The 26,332-nt window shown below is 38.6% G+C and overlaps 1 protein-coding gene across 8 annotated transcripts in view; it reads left to right on the top strand.

Annotated features, from left to right (window-relative positions):
- Nucleotides 1-26,332, top strand: part of pald1a (phosphatase domain containing paladin 1a) — a 67,996-nt gene that overhangs the window by 6,405 nt on the left and 35,259 nt on the right. The window contains exons 1-17 of one of the 8 annotated variants that reach the window (XM_038272677.1): nt 819-1,190; nt 10,679-10,861; nt 11,058-11,160; nt 13,696-13,875; nt 14,210-14,377; nt 14,453-14,613; nt 15,837-15,912; nt 16,626-16,780; nt 16,910-17,006; nt 19,945-20,049; nt 20,208-20,303; nt 20,379-20,513; nt 21,667-21,783; nt 23,796-23,975; nt 24,081-24,278; nt 24,534-24,674; nt 24,771-24,842. In XM_038272677.1, the coding sequence (XP_038128605.1) occupies nt 10,689-10,861; nt 11,058-11,160; nt 13,696-13,875; nt 14,210-14,377; nt 14,453-14,613; nt 15,837-15,912; nt 16,626-16,780; nt 16,910-17,006; nt 19,945-20,049; nt 20,208-20,303; nt 20,379-20,513; nt 21,667-21,783; nt 23,796-23,975; nt 24,081-24,278; nt 24,534-24,674; nt 24,771-24,842 (2,157 nt within the window). In that variant the 5' untranslated portion in view covers nt 819-1,190; nt 10,679-10,688. Of the gene's footprint in view, nt 1-818; nt 1,191-7,805; nt 7,983-10,675; nt 10,862-11,057; nt 11,161-13,695; nt 13,876-14,209; nt 14,378-14,452; nt 14,614-15,836; nt 15,913-16,625; nt 16,781-16,909; nt 17,007-19,944; nt 20,050-20,207; nt 20,304-20,378; nt 20,514-21,666; nt 21,784-23,795; nt 23,976-24,080; nt 24,279-24,533; nt 24,675-24,770; nt 24,843-26,332 lie in introns of those variants that run through there. The other 7 variants (XM_038272674.1, XM_038272670.1, XM_038272668.1 and 4 more) reach the window with 7 other exon arrangements.

Here is a 26,332-nt window from a genome sequence, read left to right as displayed (position 1 = left end):
CAGCATCAATGTGCATAAAAATGTATTTCCATAGGAGCTTGGAATGAATATTTGATAGGTTATTAGAATAAGGTGGAAAATGAACCCTTTTGTGATGTGGTGGAGATGGCAGCATCATGCTTTGGGAAATCCTTTTCACTAGTGGGACATAATATAAAGACAAAAAGACCGGGAAAAAATACACAAGGCTGTGTTGGAAGTTTACCTGTTAGCAGGAACAACACTAAATTTACACACAGAGCTATAATTGTCCAGTGAATGGTCCAGTAAAATCTAATTTCTCCTATGCTGTCCAACAAATCTGTTTGAGTCTTATTTGTCTTGCAAAGAAAAGGTATTGTTTCTAAAGTGTTTAGTCTTTGTGCATCTGCATAAAGGTGTATTCTGAGATGTTAGGATTATAACTACAGACAGTACAGCAGACAGCCGTTTGCAGCTGAAGCTCAGGCTTAAATGCAAGTATTTGCCCAGCTGTAAGCCTGTTTGCCTTCAACATACCATGTGTTAACTGCTAATGAATGGAGTAATTAGAGCTTTGTAGTGAATTAGGCTTATGTGATGTCATCTATGTGCAGTTGTTAGCGATCGTCAACCCCCTCGGCAGAGCTTATGTTACACCGTGTCGATGTGGGTTAACTGCATAGTTGATAGTAATGGTTCGTTTCTAAGTGAAGAGATTTGCCATGTGATTGAAAGGTGCAGCAGTGCCAGGCGGGGGCTGAGGTGGTGAACTGGATGATGAGTAAGCCTCTCTAGACCCGCCTCCACATCCTCTCTACACACATACACAATACCCAGTCATGCACGAGCGCCTTTGCACCTCGTACACAGGGGATGCATACAAAAAAGTCACAGACAACTAACAGAGCAGAGCATACCTTTGCACACCTTAACCGCTACCAGAGAGTTGTAGCGACAGTCACCTCCCAGCAGGGATCTGTCCTCAGTGAAGGACGCATCTGTGGACTTGCTTTTTAAGGACCCTCTAATAATGCAGAGACTGCCGCCTACTGTAGTTTGATCAGCGGACAGAGACGAATTGCCTGACAGATTCTCCGAGAGAGAGATGCCAGAGAGGACTTGTAACTGAGACTTGTCGTCTGCTGCCTGTAGAGCTGTCAGTTTGTTTTCAACCTGCTGTTTTACACTTGTGAGCCTCTGAGAGGGTGGAGCGAAGAGCTGAATGTCAGGTATAGTTGGGATATTTCTTTATTATAATGCCAGACTTTTGCTGTAGAGTTCTGTTTTCTGTATCCTTGGTAAATATTAGATTGTTGGATTTTACACTAAGATTCTACTCAATGAATCATGCAACACCTTGAAACAGAAAGAAAAATCCTCTTTACCTCTTGTGCAAGGTTAGGTACAAAAAAAGCTAAAATAAACATTGAATACACACATTTTTTATTGCAGTTGCATTGGTCTGAGCTGCAATGGAAAGAAACAAATCAGAGTAAAATCTCTGTGTTCCCGCGGAAAATAGATTTTTGGGGCGGGTGGCAGATCGAAAGTCCTGTCAGTTGCTCCGGCGGCACTGACAGAATGTTGCGGTCAGACTCCAGGGTTTGGAGGAAAAAAAATAATAAAATAAAGCCGCATTTTACTGCAAGCTTGAAATCAGAGGGCTAAAATTGCAATCCTGACATAGAATCAATTACAGGCATGGGTTTTAAAAATAGAATCCCTTGCTCTCTTTCAAGAAAATGCAGAACTGCCCAACTTATTTATTTGATTTATGTCACATATCTGGAGGATTTGTTTTATACCACATCTGTTTATGCACTGGTTTGATCTTGCTGTGTTAAAGGAGTTTCACATGTTTTGATCAGATTTGCAATTTAACAATGGAACTGCTCTGCCTCCCATTTCAGTGCTGATTTGTGTTTTTAGACAAACATCAAGTTGACACAAATGCACAATGAATTGAGTCAGTTAGAGGAAAGCAAAACAAAATAAAACCAAAATGACCTCTGAGCTCATTTCCAGTCAGATCTCTGATATTTCAGTTCAGGACCTTGCCGTGTCCTGTAGGGGCAAGCTTGTGCCTAACCCTTAACCTCATTTGATGTACACAGCTTTGGAAGCTTCAGAGAATACCGCTGAGGATTTCCTGTGAAGGTGCTTTCTTGCTCTCCCTCCCCTTTTGCCATGCAATTAGGTTAAGATGGATGTTATTCCTGTTGTTTTGCATAATGAGATTATTATGGGTTTTATATTGAAGAAATGGTGCACACACTCTTATATGCATTTCTTTCTTTTTGCAATTTCATCTCACATATCACTATCTGATTGTTTGATTTTTTGCTCAAACGATCACTTTTAAATGAATCATCGGCAGACTGAATACATCAACAAATCAGCAAGATCCTTTAATTTGATGACAGATTTTGCATAAGTGAATTGTATTTTTCATCTTTTGTGGGTTTTGCAACCATGCTTGTGGCGTTCTTTGTGACCTTAGTATGGGATGTGGTGTTGAAAGATCTGTGTATGTGTCACGCTTGTCTCGCTCTCGAACCCCTGCATGACTTCTGAATGAAGAGAGCTCCGCATCCTTCCTCTAGGCCAGCAACAGATGCATCCTGCAGCTGCAAGCTCCTTCCTGTCTGCAAGCAGACTCTTTTGTGTTAAGATGTAGCGACAGCGAAGTTGGGACACCGTATGAATTTAAATGGAGCAGGCCTGAATGGAGCGATACTGGTCGGCTGGTGGGAGGTTCTGTTTTCCATGGTCTAACACTCGACTGTGTCATCATCACATTTAAGCACGAGTGCCACCGGCAGATACCTCCTTAAGTTTGCAGCTTAGAAATCTCTAGATATAAAGTGAGCTAAAAAAATAAGATCAATTTAATTCAGTTTATTTATATAGCACCAATTCACAACATGTCATCTCAAGGCACTTTACAGTTCAACAGATCATACAGTCAGATTGATTCAAAGTTTTCTATCTAAGGAAAACCAGTTGATTGCATCGACTCATTGACGCAAATGCAATCCCTCAGACTAAGCATGCTTGTAGCGACAGTGGAGAGGAAAAACTCCCTTTTAACAGGAAGAAACCTCCAGCAGAACCAGGCTCAGTGTGAGCGGCCATCTGCTGAGGCCGACTGGGGTTCAAGGAGACAGAAGCAGAGATACATAAAGCAACTGTAAAAGGCAGCCAAGTCCAGGAAACACACAGCCAGGCAGATGAGCTCCTAGCTGACTCCCATATCAGAGGATGAAGACAGTACATCCAGCCAGTCACAGTCAGAGAAACAGGACTACACTGGAAAACAGGCCAATCAAACTGTTAACTATTCATACTTCCAGAAATGTTTAACATTTTATCATGTAATGATGAACCTTAAAAAACTCAAAATTCTTCAAAAATTATTATTGATAATAGTTACTTTTCTTTTAGATTCTATCATTCATTTGTCTGAAAACGTCTATCATCCATTTGTTTTTTAGCCCAAGGAGCTCAAGGAGCAGAAGATGGTATTCGCACAAAAGTATGACTGTATAGATGAAACTTCATGGGGTCAGTATAGCAGCGATAGGTGTTGTAATGCCAAAAATGTACAGGTTTCTCTTTGCGCATTAGGTATGAAAGTAGGACAGTAACTAATGATTATTTTGCAAATTGATTAATCTGTCAATTATTTTTTCGATTAATCGATTTATAATCGGATAGCCAAAGGTTCATTAAAGAAGAGTTTTTTGCAAAATTAAACCAGGTGAAACTAAAACTTTTTCACTTGAGGGGTTCTCAATAGAGCATATTGACAGACAAACAAGTTTTTAATCTAAAATGCAACATTTTTTTTACTGACAATATTTTTTTCTGACAATATTAATATAATTACTGTTCTAAGTGGGTTGCTCTGTCAGGTAAAGGCACGTTTTAATACGCTAGAACTTAACAGAAAATGTGTTTCCATCTCCTGCTTTAGTACATTCCTTTTCTTCAGACAAAACCGGAGAGAGGGTTGAAACTTTTTTAAAAATAAAGGTATTTCAAATTTTGCCTTTTCCATGTTTACTGTCTGATGCTTTACTTTTAATTGCACATAAAATTAATGGAAATATGGCTAATAAAAGATTGAGATATTTGTTTTATAACCTAAACCAGATGCTTCTTTACATCCTTATCCTTTACCTGCCTGAGACATTCTTTAGTTTTCATAATATCCTCGAACAAGCCTTTAAAGCCTTCACAGTTGTATTTATTCTGAGATTAAATTACAGATGGGTGGATTCTATTTACCGATAATTGCTAAGTGACCTCTTGTTTCGGGGGTGTCAGAGTAAAGACGGTCACATGATAGATAAACAATGCACTTGTGTGCTTTTCTGGTATTTTATTGAAAAGCCATCATTAACCTTGAACTTTAAAAGCTGAATTGATATTTAAAGGTTTTTGGAAGCCACCCTAAATGATGCTATGGTTTTTTTGTTTGCCTTGTTAAAAAAATGGGACAGCAAGCAGCGTGGCGCTGCTGCAGTTGACATATGGAATAAACAGCCTCTCTGCCATTACTGGCCCTTCATCAGTAAGTTAATGACTGAGGGCTAGTTCTCTCTTTAAGCCTCCGCCCTGACTGTGCTTGCTTTGCAAGACTGAGTTTGCCTTAGCTTATGAGCTGGAGGCTTTTGCGAACACCCCTGGCTTTGGTGGAAAAAACCTGAGAGTACAATGGCAGAGATGATAGAAAGTAAGGTAAGGTGGAGGAAACGCTCTGATGCACCAAATATTTGAGGTGGTGAATGTTGTTCTGCAGCAGCAGTAATGTGACATGTTCTCAGCTGGCCTCTTCATGTACTGAGGTACAAACTGTTTTCAGTTCATTTATAAGCATATCATCATTTTTTTTACTTTATCTATCTGTTGTTTTATGTCCAAAATGAGGACATTTATGAAAAGCCTAGCTGTAAAATAGTCCCAAAAATCCCTAAGCAATGAGGGTGTTAGGTTTAGAAAATCAGCCCATTATAAGATCTTGTTTTAAGGCAGTAGTAGCTATAGTTCAGTCTTTCACTGGAATATATAAGATTATGGAGTGAAGATTTATGTGGTGAATTATCTAATGATGAAAAGACTGTCAGGAGAGATGGAGCAGTTGGGAGACTTAACAAACTAAAGGGCTGGTTATCCTCCCACAGCAGTGTGTCACAGTGAGCTTGTAGCAGATATTTTTGATTTATGCCCAATATTGATGCATGGTCTGAACTATGTTATTCCACGCCAGAACACATGCGAAACAGTCACGAACTAGCTGTGGGTCTAGATACGGTGAGTGAGGAAGTGGGGGCAAGTTTGTGCAACAACATAGGAACATGAGGGCGAAAAAGAACGGGAATACAGGTGGAAAGGGTCCCAGCGTTCTCGCGCACCTCGCTCTTCTAGCTGGTCCATCTTCACAAGTCGATTTCCACAATGGCGGTCATACAAACAAAACAAGCCTGTAAGGTACCAAACAGGAAATAAGCATAGTGTAGAGTGGATGTAGATTTGACCAATCAGAGGCCTCCTGTCTGCGGCACTGTCTGCGGTCACCTACAGTTTTGAAGAGGATCAACAGAGTGTCTGCCGAAGGGTTGGGAGCATATTTGTTTACACTGCGACACACACACAGACTACCTGGTTTCTGAGTATAAATTTGCCTTAACACTCTTGCCACAAATTGAAAAGCATGCGGGCTATGCCTTTAATTTGCAATAGAAGGGAAGGGCTGTTAAAACAGCATTTAGATGGACATTTCAATTTCTGCTCCCTTCTGATCAGCCCCATAATTAGTTTAACACTTGAATATATAGTAGACTACAGGATAATGTTAGATAATATCTTGACTTTATGCTGAGGGCATTACCTGACACACTGTTTATACTCTACTGTTCCTTTTTGCGGTTAGTTTACTCAAAAGATATCATATACTAACTTCCGGCTAATATAACTCATTGTGAACAGAAAGTCGTTAGATTTGTTTCCATCAAGTATCAAGTGTCAGAAAAGCTTGATTGAAGTGACAAAATGAAAAGATGGAAACACTTTTTTCCAAATAGCTGCGATACTGATATGTTAACGTAACAACAACTTTAATTCAATTCATTTTAATTATATATAGCTTCGGCAAATGTCATCTCAAGGCACTTTATAGAGACAATACATTCAGATTGTTTAGGAAAAAAAGTTGATTGCAGTCATTGACTTGCAGGACATACTCCTCCTGGATGAGGTTGTGGCAACGATTATTGCTTGCATTTTGTCTTTGACTCTTCAGCAATCCCTGCCACTGAGCATGCATGTAGCGATAGTGGAGAGGAAAACTACCTTTTAACAGGAGGAAACCTCCAACAGAACCAGGCTCAGTGTGAGAGGCCAACTAGGGGTCAATGAGATAGAATCAGACATACAAAATGCAGCACATATACAAAAGGTAACTGATAACTAGCTCTACAGTTGACCCCGTCCAGGAAACACAGTCAGGCAGACAAGCTGATTTTCTTGTGAGGATGAAAGAGAGCATATATAGTCAGTCACAGTAAAAGAAACAGGACTACCCTGGAAAAAGGCCAATCTCCAACATCTATAAACAGATATGTCGATGGCGGCTGCACAGCTGATATTTCTATCCAGGATGGAGTCACAAAGGTATGCTTGGAACTTGGCAAATACTGCAAAATGAGAGAAAAGATATAGAATGAAAGAGAATGAGAAAAAGTGGTCCCAATTTCATCCAGCACCCCAAACATATAGCAGCACAGGTACAGAAAATAGCTCAGGATAACCTAGCTATCTTAGATGAGGTATAAGAAAGGTAGAGACAAAATAGGGCCAACAACCTGCCAAATAGCAACCCAATCATTAAAACTTTCCTCCATTGCTGATCTGTGGTCAGTGCTATTTTGTAGCCTCTACTTCCTGATTATTACAGCCACGTGCAATGGCATAATGTGGACGACAATGTATGACTACATTATGCTTTGCGTAAAGTCTGTTCCACCAGTAATTATATAAGGCAAGGCATGTTTAGTTGTATAGTTTAGTTCAGTACAAACTCAATTCAAAGTGCTGTAGGACACTCATTTGACATACAGTATACCCATTTAAAGGGTATTCTCTTGTCAAGAAAGCCAGGCAGTGCAGTCTGAGACGCATACCCTCTTTGTTTAGTAGTGGATTCCTTCTATATAGGATGTAGCTAAAAGGGTTCAGTTTAGGTCAGAAACGCAGGTGTTATTATTAGTTGACTGCTTTAAATAAATTGGAAATGTGAACCGTAGTTTAGGTTTCATACTTTGTGCATATGTTGCAATAGGCTCTTTATAACAACTCACACCATAAAGAACATGTTTCTCTTTTTTGTTGAGTACAAAGATGGGATTCTTTCTTTGTAGTTTTTGCTGGTAACTTTTGCGATGCAACTAATACCAACTTTAGATAATTGCTCTGATGAGTGATTAAATAAAATCAAAGCATTTTACTGTTATTATCCTTTTTACAATTATGTTGGTTTGCATTTATAGCCTATAGTATTGTGCTTTACTCTGAGAAGTACACTAGTCTTTTTTTTTTTTGAGCACCCTATGTGAACGGACCTAAACTGTAGTCATCTGGCCACCAGATGTACCTCGACTTCCGTCGGTCTCCTCCGTAGAGACTCAACTCTTTTGCTTAAATCCACTTCCCTACTTCAGACAGGAGATAGCACGCAGCAGTGCAGGACGTTGTCTGAAAACTTAGATTTTTTTTTCTTCTCTTCCTCTTCCTTTTTTTTTTTCACTGAATGCCAAGCTGTCAGGGGCTCTGATTTCCCGCGAGGGGTGTTTCCCACCATCTAAGGGGGGGCGGGTGACGGGATTCCAGAGAGGAATATATTTCTTCTTTAGATGGGATGCCAAGTTCTCACACTCTTTTGGGACCATGGCAGACAACAAGCAGCAGAGAAAAAGCTCTGGAAGCGGAGATCGCTCCCCGTCTCATTTGTAAGAGATCAGGTTTGAGTTGATTCTTGTGCAGAAAAGTTTTTTTTATTGTTTTTTCTTTTTTAATGGCTGCAGATCTTTGGCAGCTGGGAGGCTTCTGGTATGTGGCTAAGACTGAAATAGATGTGGGAAGCTGAAGCAAAGTCCTCTTTTAAAAAAAGGTTGCTTTTGTGGAACATGAGGTTGGGACTTTGTTTGTTTTTACTTCTTCATTTACATTGTCTAAAAGCTGCAAAAGGATTTAAAACTGTCTAGAGACAGAAAAACAAAAACATTTTTTTTTTCTGCTGGTTTATGCTTCAGCATTGTGGATCTTTTTATTGGCTTGAAAGCTTTTCTGAGTACAAGGTTGATCTACCCACTGATCTCCAGACGCAGCAACTAAGAGAGTGGCTGTGACTCATCTGGCAACCCTCTCTACGTACAGCCAGGGATGAATTTTATTCAGAGCTCAAGATACAGCAGAGAGGCTTTCAGCTCTAACAGCAAACATTCAGCTGAGCTGTGCGACAACATGTTGATTTTAATTAAAACATGTATAGGGGTTGTGAGGATATTTTATATTCAAGGTCTATCTACAGTTTATGTGTTGCTTCTGAGTCTCGGGGTTTGTTTATCTGCAGAAGCTTCTGAAAAAGAAAAAAAAAAAACAGTTTTATGTTTTTTCAGATGGGAGGAGACCCGTGACAGGCTCGTGTCAGCCTCCGTTTCAAGTTTTCTTGGGTGCTATAGAAGTATTTTAATAGAAATATATCCCTCCATTTTAGAATAGAAGACAATAGTATTAAACTTTCATTTATCGTCTCAGATTGGGGAAATTCAGCTGTGTTGACGTCAAAGCCAGAAATAAAAAATTACAACAGATTGTAAAGTAAAGTAAAGGAAAACCCCCATCATGTTACCATTTGGCCTAATCAGATTATGTCAAATTATGTGCAACATAGTGCAGGAAAAAACAACAGAAAATTCACAGAGACGAAGGAAAATCTCCAAATGTCAAGAAGGGAGGTAATGCAAGTGTATGCTTGTTAAAGTTTAGATTTTTGGATTATGTGAATTGCAAAAAAAAAACAAAACCCTAACATTTTTACATATTGTGTTATATTTGGGTTGTTTATTTTACATTTATTTGCTCATTTATTTACCAAACATCTGTGATTCTGTTGAGAAAGCATGTTCCATGCTGGGATTGAGAAAGCCGAGGTACAAAATGTTTGCAGTTAGTTAGTGGTATCAAACAGAGATAGTTTATCAGTTATGAGTACATTTCTCAGAGCAAAATGTGATGAAGTAATCTAACATTTTGTAATATCAGTTGAAGTAATATCAGTTATGGAAGTCTAAGGCATGCAGTAGTGGGAAAAAAAAAAATCCAGATTTTGAAAAAACTAAATCTTCATAAACCAAAAAAAGGATTAACAGAAAAAAAAATCTAATAATTCCCCATCCCTAATTTTTTTCTTTTCTTTTTTTTTATCCCCACGGCATCTAAAATAGTATTAAGTATAATTGTTTTCCAGGGTATCGATATTGACTTTGAAATGTTAGTATTGTGACGACCCTACGAGTAAAGACTGAATCTTTTTCTGGATAATCTCGAGCTAAACTTCCTCAATTGTGTTTTTTCTCTATTTTTCCCCAGATGTTTTAAGTTTTAAATATTTCTGACTTATTTACATTGTTGCCATGGTACAGCCAATAATGCAGATATGAATTCAGACATAAACTTAAAAAGCTACGTTTGGGGAAATATATGAGCGATCGGGGAACTTAACCTTGTTTCATGATGTTAAACATTTTTCAACTTCAATCTTTGCTCAGTCCACAAGCACAATGCTGAAGCTGCTCATTTCAACAACTTTAAATTATTTAAAACATTATAAAAAAAATTTCACCCTGCAACAAATAAAATAATTTCTCGTTCAGTCTTAAAGTAGTGGAGTTTTAAGACACTTTTACCAAAATCCTAACTTCCTTATATAACTCAGCTTGATTTTTTTTTTATCTGTTTCAATGCATACTTAACAATTGTTCACATAAAACTCTATGAAATACATTGAGGTCTGTGGTTACAATATGAAAAGTTGGGGTAAAGATGACAACATTACAAGCAGCTGAAAGAGGAAGGTTTATGATCAACCTTCTCACATCCACCACAAGTTTTACCCCTTATTAGAACGCTTTTGATCCGTGGTTTCCATGGTAATGAGCCACACTTCATCCATTAAGTGTTTCAGGCTGACTTCTGACTCCATTGTTCTCTTTCAAGTGCCCTGCATTATTATCCATCCAATCATCCATCAAGCCAGCTACCAGACCTAGACATTTTTTTAAAACATATCAATATTATCAAAAAAACAACTGTTAGTACTCTGCATACAGCAGCTAAATAAAAGTAAAAATTGTTCAGAAATCAGTGAATTTAACATTGAACACTTAGGATGCAACAAATTAGAAAATAAAAGCTCATTGAAAAAGGGAGCATTGAAAAAGCATAAAAAGGGGATGGCTCAAACACAAAACCCTTTACCAAATGGAGAAATACCCAGTAAGTATTTTTATTCATGTGTTTATTTCAGCTCAATATAAGGAACCACCCCTTTCTCACATGTTAGACATTCTTAGTGTCTCTTCAGACCCCCTTAGGCCCCCTTGTTGTCGCTTTTTTTCTCTGTCTCTGAGTCCCACTGTTATGTCATTCGCAGCAGCTTGTGGAGCATGGGTACAACTGCCAGCGCTGCCCCACAGCCTGTTTATGTAGCGCCGCCGCTTGACAACGTCCACGCCAACGGGATGGCCGACAGCACTATGAGCCCGTTCCATACGGTCAGCATCCACAACAACAAAGCCAAGTCCATTATCACCAACAAGGTTGCACCAGTCGTCATTACGTAAGTCCCTCCTCAAAGCTGCGTTCTCACGGTTGGGTGTTAATCCTGTTTGAGCACTTGGGGTGCCCCCAACCTCTCGCCAAACAAACTCCAAGCATGTTTGCCTCTGTTATCATCTCGTTTGTCTGCTTAGGCAGAGCAAACAGTAGCAGATAATTAAACTTGCCCCCTTTTTTGCAAACATGTTTTTACACAGATATAACTGCAGACAAGAGTTTCAAATTCACGATGAAATCCTTAAAGCCAACTACAAAGTTGGTCGGATATCAGACGCCTTGCCTGAGCACTACCTTGTTAAGGTAAGGACGCCTCAACCTACCAGCAGTTTTTGAAGTGAAAACAAGCCGCTGCCTTATCACAGAAAGCCGTGGAGCCAGCTCGCCTTGTCCTCTGTGTTTGCCGTTTTCACATCTACGTGTCCAAATTGCAGAGCTGTGTTGGAACATTGTCATTCGTTTTTTTATGATCAGAGACGGGGATTGTAACAGAACTTTTGGCACCCCCTTATCAAGTCTTTGATGTGCACTGTCACCTCTGCTGCATACACAGTTTTCTACTGTTAGGCTTCTGTTTATGAGTGGGATAAGATAAGGGCATGTTTGACCAAGAAGAAGCATCCATTTTGGCTTTTGAACATAAAAATATATGTTGTATATTAAATAAAATAAAAATAAAAAGTTATCCTCCATGTAAGGTACTAAATGAGGTTAAATCTATACATATAATCTACACAAATAGCTATCTAACTAATTCTAGGTTGGCGCCCTAGTGGTTGGGGCATAGATTAGTTCGAGCTCCACTCCCACACACTGCCACATCGGATCTCTGAGCAAGACTCTTAACCTGATATATATGGATATAAAATGCTAAAGTATTTACTCCCCTTAAAAACTTTTTCAGATTTTTACTCTTATAACTATAAGCAGTAGCTCCAACAGACACTGTATACTGTGTGTGTGAAGCCGGGTAAACACTTTTTAGCCATTTTCGGGACGATTCTCCAGTCGTGGGAGAATTTTTCGATCGGGCAGAGTTTCAGCTTGATCGTGCCTAGTGTAGTAAACAGGGTGTAACGAGGGGCAATCAGTCTGTCACGACCACCTCCCGATCAGGAGAGGGCGGGAGAAAGTCAAACATGTTTGAAATTCAATCGGCCGTCGTAAGAATCTCATCAGAGCGTCAGGCCGCACAGTGTGCATCGTGAGCTGTGAACTTTTAAACCCTGGGAACGGATTTTAATGAAATTTTTTATCAGAGGTGTCCATCATGCCAAGGAAAAATCCTTAAATTATGCTGATGATTTGGATCATCAGCATAATATTAGATTCTCTCAAACATTGTGAGATAGGGATATTTGGCGGAAGAAGCTATTTCCCCCTAAACCACAGGGTGGCAGCAGAACTCAAAAAGTCCAGAGGTATTTTACCGAAGATAAAAACACAAAAGGGAACGCTGTTGATTTGTTAGCTGGATCAATTGAAAACTTATCAATGGATTTTATTGGATTTTTTATTTTATTTTTACCAGAGGTGCACCTCAAAGGCTGGTTATGCTCCTGCAGCAGTTTGTCGCAGTGAGCTGTTGGCAGGTATGAAGCTGACATTTTTGATGTATGCTCAATATTGAAGTGTGGTCTGCGGTATGTTTAGGGGAAAATCACGACCTAACTGTGGGTCTAGATACGGCCAAGGCGCTGAGGAAGTGGGGGCGAGTTTGTCCGACAATGGAGGGACATGAGGATCCAGGTGGAAAAATTGTTTCAGCGTTCTCACACACCTTGCTCTTCCAGCTGGTCCAATTTCGCTACTCGTTTTCCGCAATCATGGTCAAACAAACAATACAAGCCAGTAAGGTAGCAAACAGGAAATACGCATAGTGTAGAGTGGATGTGGATTTGACCAATCAGAGGCCTCCTGTCTGCGGCACTGTCTGCAATCACCTACAGTTTAGAGGAGGTGCAGCGGGTTGACTGCGGAGGGGGCGGGGACATCTCTGCGTTCACCGCGACACCTAAGCAAACGACCTATTTTCGAAGTATAAATCAGCCTTCTTGCCTAGGAACAATTCATTTAAATTTGGTAATGATAGAAAGACTGGTTGTTCAAGGCAAGGCAAATGTATTTGTATAGCACAATTCAGTACAAAGACAATGCAAAGTGCTTTACACGTTTAAAATATAGGAAAATAAAACAGAATCAAAGCAAGTAGGAAAAAATAAATAAATAAGATAAAATAAAAAATGCAGAAACAAAAAAGAACATTAAAAAGAATTGGACTAAAGAAAATAAAAAAGTTGAACTAATGATGTTTCAGTTGTTTACCTAGAACAGTGGAAGGCAATCATAAACAAATGTGTTTTTAGTCTTGATTTAAAGGAACTCAGGCTTTCCGCACTTGCAAGTGGAGCATAGGAACTAAATGCTGCTTCTCCATGTTCAAAGAGTGCTGCTTGTAAGCATCTGTTTATCATTAGAAAATGCCTCTTTAACTTGAGTAATTCATTTGGTCCATTATGGTGTCTTTCTAAATGTTTGATTGACTTTGGTATCGATTTTACACACCTAAATCACTGTTTTCGAGCTTATCTTAATGCCATTAAGACAGGAAGATACATTCTTTGTAGGGATTGGTCTCATAGACCCACTCACGAAGTGCTGAAGTGTACACAGCAGAGATTTACGCTGTTGAGACAACAGAGCAACCAGTCTGTGTCTGCTGTGCTGTTTCCTGCTCAAAGAAGAGGTCAGGAACTTGGGAACTGAATAAAAAGAAGAAAAACAAGTGAAACTTAATAAGGGTCATGCCCTCTGACTCATTCAGATGAATGATTTCAGGGCGAATACTTCATGGTGCAGGATGTGTACAGCAAAGCGGATGTTTTAAACACAACGGCCAGCTATGGAGCGCCCAACTTCCGGCAGGTGAAGGGATCCTACCCCCTCTATGGAATGGGTCAGCCGACCTTGAATGGCTTCAAACAGGTTCTCCAGAGACTCCAGTCACAGGGACAAGAGGTGATCCTTTTTTGTTTATTTTTAAACAAGCATTTAGCTAGAATTGAGGGGCTCCTTGTCTTCGTTTGACACAAACGATTAGCAAATTAGAGTGTATGTAGCTCACCGGGCCTCTTTAGCTCAGTTTTGGCTGTAAATATGTAAGACATTGAGTCTCCAGTCTCCATTTGAAGAATTTATATGTAACATTATCATGCTGCGGTTGAACTTTCCATTACAAAATGTTTAAACTAAATTATCCGCTTTAACATTTACCAGGTTGAGTTTTGCATTTGGATGATGACAGCAAAGCTGCACACATCCACTGTCTGATGTTTTCTCTCTTTTCTCCAAGCAGGAGATTATTTTCTTCTGCGTGCGAGAAGAGCCAGTGGTGTTCCTTCATAAGGATGACGACTTTGTGCCGTACACCCCGCGCAGGAAGGAAAACCTACACGAGAACCTTCACGGGCTTCATGGCGAGGAGACGGTTGAAAGCCTGGAGCTCAGCATCAGAAACGAGGTTACAAAGATATTCACTTTCTATTCAGGATAATAAAAGGATTTTGGACGTGTGACAAAGGTCGTGTCTTTTCAGCTCCACGACTTCGCAAAGCTCAACGAAAACGTCTTCTACGTTTACAATGACATTGAGTTCTTTAAGGATGAGCCCCAGAAGATGTCCATAACGTGTGAGGAGGACATCCACGTGACAGAGGAGGTGTACAAGAGGCCGATGTTCACCATGCAGGGCTACAGGTTGTTTATTTTGCTTTTCCACACAGCATGGAGCTTTTTTTGTTTTGTTTCTAATACGTGTCACAACAAGGTTAGTGGAGATGTTGGGGGAGTGGTTAGGGCATAAAGCTTGGAATCCTGAGGTGACTGAGTTTAGCCCCACTCCCAGAGACTACCGTTCTGGGTTCCTAAGCAAAAGACCCTTAGCCCCACACTCCTCCCTGGGTGCCGCACAATGGCATCCAACTGCTGCCCAAGGGGATGGGTTAAATCCAGAGAGTTCATTTCGTTGCTCCGTACTTGAGAGAGTGTAATGACAAAAAAAAGCTGATAATAAAAAAGATGTTATGTTGAAAGATCATGAAGGAGACTGTGGTCAAAGAGTGCTGGGCAAGCTTGTTAATGAAAAACTGAGTGGCAGAAAAAACTGGCAAATGCTGCAGTAATTCATGGAAGAGATCAGAGCTTTACACAGAAACAGACTTTTACTTTTCTAACAAAACAAAGAACATCTATTTTAAATCGGATTTTTAGATAACATCTCTTAGATAATTTAACAAAACCTATTCCAAAAAGCATCAGCAGAGCCTTATATAGCTTGAGGTAAAGTAAACTTTCTGTTTTATCAAGCATTTACATCTGTTGTCCTCTGATTATTGCATTAAACAACCTGCTCATACTCCTATTGATCTTCCACACTTAATAAAAATGTTGCTGGAACAGTCTGGCTACTTAGCTTTGGTGCTTGACAGGAGAAGAAGTTAGACTTTGCAGAGCCTGAGTGGGCGGTCAGCTGTTAAGTGGTCAAGCTCAAAGCTGGCCAGTACCAGTCAGTAGCAGATTGATTGGTTCGTGCCCGCTGAAGATGGGTGCATCCTGTTTGTTGATTTATCGACATGAGCTGCAGTCTTCCGTCGAAGGGACAGAGGTTTCCTTATTTTCAGAGAAGCAAAGTGCTTTGGTATACAGTGCCTTCCAAAAGCAGTCATACTCTTTCCACCTTTTCCTATTTCTTTTTTTCCTTTTAAACTACATTTTGCTGCTTTTAAATGAACAATAGTAGTCCTTTAAAGCTAAACTGCACTTTGTCATATTTGCTTGTGTAAAGCTGGTTTTTCACCCTGACAAAATAAGTGAAAACCTGAGTGTTTATATGATACAAGCCCTGAGCTACACAACAATGCTACTGTATTGATACAACAAAGGCTGCAGGTTCACCTCTGGGGTTATTATTTGCGATACAGGTACTACAGATTACCTTTACCAATGGAGGGAGCGCCACTGGAAGAAGATTTTGACGCCTTTGTTAACATACTCAGGGTAAGTATACGTAAAAATGTCAGTCCAATAGTTAAATCTCCCTTTTTTGGCGGTGCTCTTCTTGTTGAATCTGGTTGCCACTGAAGTTATTAATGGCTGGAGTATTGCAGGGTGTCTGCTCTCTGTCACCGATGTGGAGAGAAGGTCACTTTGTCTTTTATTTAATCCACATTTAAATCCGTCTTTCACATGCAATTAATCATGTTATAGATATGATTAAAATCAGAGAAAAAAAAGAGCCCGCAGTCACTTCATGTCCGCTCCTCAGTCATCCTTTCGGCCTGCTTTCTGTCCTGCCCTTCACTTACGCAGCATGTTCTCTCCGTCTCATTTTGCCCTTTTTTGGAATGAGCAGCAGCAGCTGATTCCACTCCAAGTGGTTGGAAAGTGGCTCCGTTTTTCCTTTTCTTTTTTATTTATCGTCTTTTAATGAGGTGCTTTATCGTCTTAGTCAGCCTTTTTGTAAATCCCTCTCCTATTATTATTTTCAGGATACTAACTCATATAGATGTAGCTTAAGCTTGCTTAATCCTTCCCACTGAGAATATTTAACTTCTTAAAACTTCAGTTTTCTCTGACAGAATGTAGTTTTTACATCACTGTAGGATTGGTTTTATTCTTCACAGTCATATTTGATCAGCACAGATGTGCTGCTGTTTCTCCTCATGGCCTATTTTCAGTGCTCCTCTCTTTTCTGATGTGTTGTGTTGCAGGAGAGCCCCAGCTTGTGTCTGGGTCACAATGCATCCAAGCTGCCGCCTACCCTCCTCTTTGGCTGCCAGGTTGGCGTCGGCCGCACCAACCTAGCCATGATCCTGGGCACGTTAGTCATGAATAGGCTCAAAGGGGACTCAATACAGCCACAGCAGTAAGACCCCCCCTTCCCCCAAATTGCTTTATTGCATTGCATTGCCAAACTTTAATACAACAGTGCCTACAGAGATTTTAGTTTGTCGTTTATTTAAATAGAAGGTGGAAAATTTGCTTTGTGTTGCAGAGTTGAGGAGGGAGTTACCTCAGAGCCAAGACCCCTTTTTCAAGTTATCCAGAGTTTGATCAACAAGCTGCCTAATGGTCAGCAGGTTATGGAAGAGGTAGTATTGCACACATCTGCAAAAAGAACAAAAAAAACAAAACAAAGGAGAGTGTGGCTGCAGCCTGGGAACCCTTTATATCACAGCACCCATCTCATCAGCATTGACTGCTGAACTCAAGCCCCGCTTCTTACCTTTTGAAAAACTTGCTACATATCAACTTAACTTGACTTTTTCTGGGTGATAAGATGCCCATTATTAAGTGTTTCTCTTGTTTTTAGTGATTTGTCATGTAGCTAGTTACACACTGCAAAAACAATCTAAAATTAGTGAAAATTTCTTAAACTTAGGCTATGTTCACAGTGCAGGCCTTTAAGCTCAATTGCCATTTTTTTGGCTGAAATCCGATTGTTTCACATTTCTAAATATATGCGACCTGTATGTAATCTACTGTGTGAAATGCATTCATAGAGCTGATCTGTCCTGCATGCGCAGAAGAGGATGCAATGACGTCACAAGTTGCCAGCGTGTTCTGTGTTTATGGAAGTTAACAAGAATGGTAGTGCTGGAGCGCATCTAGCGATCTTTCATTTTTTTCTTCCTTCTTCTGTGTCTTTGTTGAGGGACCTTTGTTGAGTAATAATAACATTCAGGTGGGATGAATGCGATCTGGCCGTTCAGACACAAGTTTGAAAAGATCAGATACGTGTCGGATTTAGGACCACAAAGCCAAGTGGTCTGGGTTGCATTGGACAAAATCGGATCTGTGTTGTTCAGGCTGTCATGAAAAGATCAAGGGTCCGTTTTTTAAACCTAAAATATGGGAAACTCTTAAGTTTTCTGTTTAACAAAGAGAGTTACCTTAACCTCTTTTTCAAGAGCGGTAGTAACATTCATCCCATAGCTAATCTGGTCGAGAGCAGGCTTTATTCACTTGTCCTTTATTCACTGTCCTCTATCTCAACTCTCCTTACAGCCAATCACGTTGTTTTATTTCCTGATTTAGTCAGATTTTTTATAGTCTTGTGCATTTAAAAAAAAGGAAATAATTCGCTAGGTGTGTTAGACACATTAGCTTTTAAAAACAAACATTGCATTGCAAACTTTTAACGAGGATCTTATTAAAATGTTATTTATTAAAGAAAAGAAAATTAAAATGTTTTTTATTTTTACAGTACATGAAGAACTACTGAAATTATATTCAGATTTCAAATAAATAGTAGTATTCACTCAGAGATAACAACCTACTGAGTCTACTGGCACAATCTGAAGCCATCCTATGGGACTGATAACTGCAAATAACAACGATTTATTGGGATGATAACATCCGAAGCAGCTGGAAACAGCCACTTAGTATTTACTGTGTAAAAGAAGACAGAATCAAACAGATGAGGAACCCCATTAGATGGTGAACCGCTCATAACTATTAGAACGTTTTTATTTTTCATCTTTACCTGCTACCAGATGATTTCACCTAAATAGATACTTTGATCCACTACCATTCGGGAAATAAACTCGTAAACTCGTTGACATAACCTAAAAAAACACACAACAAATAAAGGTTATGTGTAATGTGAAGTTTTATTTTGAAAGGTAAGAGCTTGGGGCAAAGTTCATCAAATGAGAGCTTTGAGGCGAGCGCTATGGTGCTGAAGGTCTCCAGGATGCAGCTATATAGTCTTAGAAAACATAAAAAAATACACATTTACAACTGCAAATCTGTTGGGATGTGTATGGCTTTATTAAGTTTTTAGAGTAATTTGGAGTGTTTTCAACCAATATAAAATTTTGCAACATTATGGAGGTAATAATTAAGGCAACAAAGACAAAAAATGTTTTTGAATAATGGAGAAAAAAAATTATCAGACAGCTTTCATTCGAACGTGAGGAATAGATATATTAATATATATATATATATATATATATATATATATATATATATATATATATATATATATATATATATATATATATATATATATATATATATATATATACATATATATAACTGCATATGTGGATATGCTCTGTGTAAGCATTAGTAGCTGATCACTGCTGTCTGGTGAGTAGCAGTGATAACAGCAGGGTTCTTTTGCCTGTTTGTTTTTTTCTTCATGCGCCTCTTAGATTCGCATGAAGAAGGGGTTTTAGGATGCATACCAACCTGGTTCTTGAGTGGGTAGCTGTGATAACAGCTGATTTAACCACACGACTTGCAAATGAATGCAAACTGTTTGCTCCAAGTCAGGCTTCAGCTGCAAAGGGATATGATTTCAGTACATTTATGCATGTTATGCAACATTATCCTTCCTTCCTTCCTTCCTTCCTTCCTTCCTTCCTTCCTTCCTTCCTTCCTTCCTTCCTTCCTTCCTTCCTTCCTTCCTTCCTTCCTTCCTTCCTTCCTTCCTTCCTCTAGAAACTCTGTATCCAAGAGTTGCATGAATCTATAGGCGAAGCAACATTTTTAAATTAGAATTAAATGTCCAATTTATTACATTAAAGAAAACTGCCTGTGGTCATGAGCTCCAGAATCTTGTTGTATTCAAATCAGAAACCCTAGGAAACTTGTGGTTATTGGACAGTAAGTACTTAACCATGAGTGACAAACTTTGCCAGTTGGCTTTTGTCAAATCTCCTAGGAAGACTTGTAGGACATTCAAGGACATTCAAGATTTGGATCGGACCTAAACCTTCACGGCTGTTCAGCGGTGTAGTGGGTAGCACTGCAGCCTTGCAGCAAGAAGGTTCTGGTTTCAATTCCCGGTCCACGGTCTTTCTGCACGGAGTTTGCATGTTCTCCCTGAGTGGGCATGGGTTCTCTCTGGGTACTTTTGCTTCCTCTCACAGTCCAAAAACATGACTGTTAGGTTAATTGGCTTCTCTAAATTCTCCTTAAAAAAAACAACTAAACCTTCAAATATGCTGTTATGTTGTTATACTTTTGGCAAGCATGTTATAGTGATATCTTTTGTTGAAATTGTTATTTGCATTTTTTTAGGTTGACCATGCTATTGCATTGTGCTCAGAGATGCACAATATTAAAGAAGCAATATATGAGAATGCAAAAAAGTTGGAAGGGATTGGAGAAGATTATCAGATACAAGTAAGTCGTACTTTTTTTTTTCTCGAAGGCAACAGATTTAGGTTTCAGCAGTCTGCCTCCTTGAAAAGTTATGATTTAATAAGTCCAAAATAGCGGCTGATGATGACCTTTTCAGTTTGTGCATGGAGCAGATAATAGCTCTCCTTTTTGACTTTTAGGGAAGCAGTACCAAAGAGTACTTTCTGAACAGAACAAAGCAGAGCTTGGAATGCTACTTCTACTTGATCGTGTTTAATGCTTACCTTCACGAACAGGTAAGGTTTGTTTACACTTCATAAATAACCAAGAGTTGTGAGATAAATCAGCTCCAATTCTGTTGTGTTTTCCAGTATCCTCTGGCGTTTATGTCCAACTTCAGTCAGTGGATGTGCTGCCATGCCTGGTTGTACAGGTTGCTGGCCTGCATGGATGTGTCGGAGCTCTCTGCTCCTGCAGAGCTGGTCACCAAAGGAGCACGTGTTCTGGTGAGGAATCGAGAAGCCGATGAAAAGTGTTAAATTTTGCTTTAGTGTTCTTGAATTGTTGTAGTTCTTAAGAGATGGCCTTTTAGATCTACATTTCTTTTACAGAACATGCTTTGATTGCAATAAATGCTTATAAAGTGCTAATATTAAAGAAACAACAGCTGTACACTCCCTGCACATCCTGTGTTTGATCAGCTTGGATTGGGCCATTCTTACTAACAACAGAGCCATTTTTGTTTTGTCTGTTACACATCCCTAATTTGTGGAACTGTTGGAGCACAGCTGACTGTTTTAGGCAGTATGCCTTCATTTTATAATTAATGGGAAGTTTTACCCAGTTTTATATTTTATAGCAGAGTCAGATTCTGTCTGCTTTCTGGAAGAAAATTAATTTTAGGTTTCTTCTGAGTACTGTTAAGTACCGAAAAACAAAAAGGTTCATTTTTTCTGCTCTATATGTCCCTTAGTTCCTCCCCTCTTTTCTGTATCTCCAGCCTTCCCTCTTATCTCCTTGATCCCTTTGATATTTTCTTTTTTCTTCCTTTCCGTCTTATTCTTCATTACGTCCTACAGCTCTACCCTCATTGTTTCCATTTTGTCGTATTATTTTCTTTCCTTCCTTCCTTCCCATTCTATACATCATTCTTCTCTTCATTTCCTTTTTTTCCATTCCTTATTGTCTCTGGTTTTTGTGGGATCCATATTTAAAGCCAGACCACTGTGGTTGGTGATAAACTTGCATGTTCTGTATATTAAAACTGACATAAAGGACTAAAGACCCTGGATATTAGATTTTTGGAAAGCTAAGGTTGTTAATATTAAAAATGTTTAGGATCTGACATAATCGATATTATGAAAAGAGGAATATTGCTGCAACCTATGGCCTTATGATACCCATGAAAAACGTATGTACATATCTGAAAAACCATTACATTTCTATGTAGTTAAATCAAAATAATCTCTTGAAGTTTTTTTTTAAATAAGTACGTTTTCACACTGTGAGATAAATTTCATTTCAGGCCAGGTGCCGGTTTACCCCCGCCACCCATGCTGCCTTCTGAGCTCTCATCCTCATCTTCACACACACTCTGCATTTGTTTTGTTTTTTTATGTTGGAGCTGTAATTAATACGTGACTGCTTGTGTCTGAGCAGGTTGCTGATGAGTACTTGTCCCCCGACGTGCTCAGCACAGTCAAAGAGATGAAAGCAGCCAACTTCAGACGAGTGCCCAAGATGCCTGTTTATGGAGTCGCACAGCTGACATCAGAGGTGAAGTGTAGTTACTGATGCTTTCGTCAAATTGTAATCAGTGGTTGAGACGTTTTTGAACCATCCTAAGATGAGCGAACGTTTCTGTAGACTGACTCTTCTGCTGTTCTTTGCATTTTGAGAAGATGCAAGGAAGATATTGAGCTTGTAAAATACAAGCCATCTAATTCTTTTCCAAGATACATATGTCATTGAGGTACAAAGTCCAGATCTAATTCTGTATAAATATTAAACGCCTTGTCTAAGTTTACATTTTAGAGCTTCTTTAATCATTCCATTGGCACCATAATCTTTTTGGAACAAAAAGGTATATCCGAGCTTCCCTCATCTGACCCGTACTGTCACAAAATTGGTTAGAATAAATCAAACCAAGCCAGGAAACCAGTGATAATAAACTAGCAAAGCAGGTTTGACATCACAATGAACTGGGAGGATAAAATCAAAAAAGAAACACCTGCCTTTAAATACAGTACTAGTTGACTAACATTTTCTGCTACAACTATGGACAACCCAGATGATTTATTCAGTCAAAGCGACAAGAACAATGCTGGAAGGGGTCATAGTGAGGCTTTTATACCTAAGAACAATGTAACAGCACCAGCATTCCATGTGGAACAATGAATTTAGTTCACCTACAGAAACATCATTATCCGAAAAACTAGGGCTGTCAGTTTTAAAGCGTTATTAACGCATTAACTGTTTACAACTATACCGCCGACATTTCTTTTAATGCACGTTAATCGCGCATCAAAACACACGCACCGTTCGCTTGTGTTCTTTTTGTTCCCGCAGCGCTCTCTGTACTTTTCGTTTTACCCTCAGCGCTTTCCGTAGTTCCAGGAATGCTAAGTGTGCAGGAGAGTCCGCAGCATAAGAGACCTGTCCTTTGAATGGGCAAAAATGGCCAGCAGACAAGGTGAATGACAAGTTTCTTTTTAAAGTTATGCCAGAAGGCTTAGAGCCAACAAGACAAAGAAATAAACTAAGTCATGTGGACTGCACTGCTGCTGCAGTTCCTGTTCAGAGCAAAGAAATATTTTAGTATTTTGAAAATGTTCTACATGTAAAATGTTATGTTGTTGAGATGACTGCAATAGCCGGTTATTATAATTTTGTTTGATTTATTTATTATTTTGTGACTAACCTCATTTTATCTGAATTAGCTTTATATTTCATAACACAATGTGCACTTTATTTTAACAGTACAACTGTATTTTTGTCCTGCTGAAAAAACGTAAGTTTAGGGAGTACTTTGAAGTATTCTTTACTGTTCTGTAGTTTTGTACAGTTTTGATGGGAGCATAACACATCATTTTTTTTTTTACATTTTTTTTTTATAATTATTTGCCAGAATTTAAATAAGGATATTTTTTATTCTAGTTTCTTAAAAGAAACTTATTGTATGAGCATTTTTTTACATGCCATTTATTGCACAATTGCATTTTTAAAATGTCCAAGTAGGCTTTTGTACTTTCGGAAATAAAAAGATAAAATATGTGATTCATTTGAGATTCATCTGGAGTTAACTGTTGATATTATGCGATTAATCGCGATTAAAATTTTTAATCGTTTGACAGCACTTTCAAAAACACATAAAAACTGTTTTTTATAATTATTTAAGCAGGAAACCAACCAGCTTTAATGAGCTGTTCTAAAAGTGAGGAATTATCCAACTGTATGCAAGAAGATTTTATTTTTAAGACTGCAAAAAGAATTTAGTTAAAGATCAGTAATCAAGTGAACCATCACAAGCTCAGACTTTGGCATTCATGCTAATGGGAAAAATGTCTACCTTTACAATAAAGGGTTTAAAGAATGAAACCAACAGATAGTCCTTTACTGTTTAGTTTGCATAGAGATTGCTAAGATGCATCATGGTACTTTGCAGTAATCAGTGCAAACAGATTCACAGGAACAATCATGATTGTTTTATGAGGATTCAGACGCCCACCACAGGAAGCTCGAGCTGGACTTCCAGCTCTCTGCCTTAATCCTGACTGCACTCTTTGCAGGCCATCGGAGCGGTTCTCGCCCACCTGACGGATGAGAAGAGAAAGCACAGACACATTTTGTGGATCAACCTGCAGGAGGAACTGTCGCTTGAAGGAAACGGTCAGATCTTCACTCCCAGGGAGCCCTCATGCCTGGACCAACACATCCCTGTCCCAACGAGTGATCCACAGCTGCTTGAGGTAGAAAAAGAAAATTGTAATCTAAGTTAAACGAATAATTAAAATCGGCATGATTCAAATATTTTGCTTAAGTTTTCCCAGTGCAAATGATTCTGTGTTCTGCAGAAATTAGAAACCTCCCTGAAGGAGGAGATTCTGCGAGCTCAGAAGTGGCTGGAGGTGACCCTGGAGAGGGAGAAACAGATTAAGATGTTTAAAAGCTGCCTGACCGTTCAGGAGATCTTCAACCAGCACAAAAGCTCCCATCAAGGCCTTGTGTACAAACGAATCCCTCTGCCAGATTGCAGCTCACCAAGGGAGGAAGTAAGCATCCTTTCATTCTTTTTCTTATTTTCTATTTTTTGGCATTAAAAAAGTATGGGCTTACAGTACAACACATTAAAAAACAAGTCGATTCAAGATTAATCAAATTCAGGCATTTAGGCAGGTCAGGGCAAAGAATAATACTAAGGCTCCCTCTAGTGGTTATAAAGGTATCTACATTTTTTTCTCAAGGTGAAGCTGAGCTTTCCTGCAGTCAGTTTATACATACAGTAATGGGAACTTTTTGTTTTGTAGGACTTTGATAAGCTCCTGGAGGCAATGAAAACTGCATTAGCTGAGGATTCCCACTCAGCTTTCGTCTTTAATTGTTCTAACGGCAGAGGCAGGACCACGACCGCCATGGTTGTGGCTCTTCTCACTCTTTGGCACTTTAAGGTAAGCGGCAGAATTAATATAGTTCTCTATCTGCGCATTTGGACCTCTGGTATTTAGGACCTTTTTTTTTGCTAAAACTTGGCCTGGGTCCTGCAGGGTTTCCCAGAGTGCACCGATGATGAGATTGTCAGTGTCCCTGATGCCAAGTATACAAAGGGAGAGTTTGAGGTATGTATGTATTCTTTACACTTACACATTTGTTTATTTAGTTATTACACTTTAAATTATAGAAAATTCACCAAAGACAAGTTTGTACGTGTAATCACCTCTTTGTTGTCAGATCAGTTTAAAAAAATTTTTTTTTTTATTTGAGCAACATATTTTAATTTTCATTTGTTTAAACTTTGAAATTCACCCTTAGACAACATTTTTTGAGTAAAAAAAAAAAAAATCTAATTTAACATAAATATTTCAAATTTAAAAGAATAAGTATTGGCACCCCCTAAAAACAAAACAGAAGGCTACATCAAAGTTATTTGGTTTATTTGGTTATTGAGGAAAAATGGCTGCTCACCAAGTCATCATTAGTTTTTCAACAAGGTCAAATGACTTTAAATTATCTCTTTAACAGATAACTTGCATCCCTTTATGTATCACATTTATAGTATATATGTATAGTGAATATATATATATATATATATATATATATATATATATATATATATATATATATATATATATATATATATATATAAATACACACACATATAGACAGATAAAATAAGGGTGAACATGCTGAGAAGCACGTCATAGTTGGTGTACAGGAGGATCTGTGATGCTGAGGGTCTTTTTTTTCCTGTATGCAGTAAGACCTTTGTGAGAGTTTTTGTCATGTGAAACTCTTTTAAACCGAAGCAGAATTTTCTATTTGATCCTTTTTGGATCTAAATCCTATGAAAACAGTTTGAGATTAAAATGAAATGTTTGACATTAAAAAAAAGAATCCTTGAAGAGAAGAGAGTATTAAAAAAAAGAAATCAGTAAGTATTAAGTTCTTTAAGTGAATATATTTAGCCAAGTAGGTATCTATAATATAAATATTATGCTATGGTAATACAAAGATTCATTTATTTTAAAGATGTGTTTTCACATTTTTATCAGTCTGTATGTTCTACTGAGACCATATCAGCTGGAAACCGAGAAATGCTTGCTAAAGGTTTTCTTCTTAGAATAGAAATGTAAGTGGATTATCAGCTATTACTGATTTATATGCTTTTTCTTTCCTTTTAATGAGTGAAATATGAAAAAAGAGGTTTTTCGGAAATACCAGGTAGTTTGAGTAAATCCACTGAGATTGTAAATAATCATTAAGCCCAAATATTACATGTTAACCTGCTTCTTGATTTGTCTTTATTCTGGACAATTACTCATAGGTTTTATTTGTGCCTTACTAAGTTAGGAGATACTGTGTTTCATTATTTTGTCGCATTCAGAGATCAAAGGTAAAACACTACTTAAACAATTTAAACACATTTTTTTGCTGTTTTTGTTGGGTTTTAGCACACTAAGGGGAACATTTTTTTAACTACCAGTTAGTGCTTAAAAGCAGCAAATGCAGTCTTTTTAGAATCCAGATCTTTTCTCCTTTTGTCTGTAAAATAGAAGTGCTCTTATGTTTTTCCTTTTCTTGGTTCAGACTTGTGAGCATTAGTGCGTGT

Source organism: Cyprinodon tularosa, unplaced genomic scaffold (assembly GCF_016077235.1).
Source record: "Cyprinodon tularosa strain WSP-4 unplaced genomic scaffold, ASM1607723v1 ctg84, whole genome shotgun sequence".
NCBI lineage: Eukaryota > Metazoa > Chordata > Actinopteri > Cyprinodontiformes > Cyprinodontidae > Cyprinodon > Cyprinodon tularosa.
This window is presented reverse-complemented; position numbering and strand designations above follow the sequence as displayed.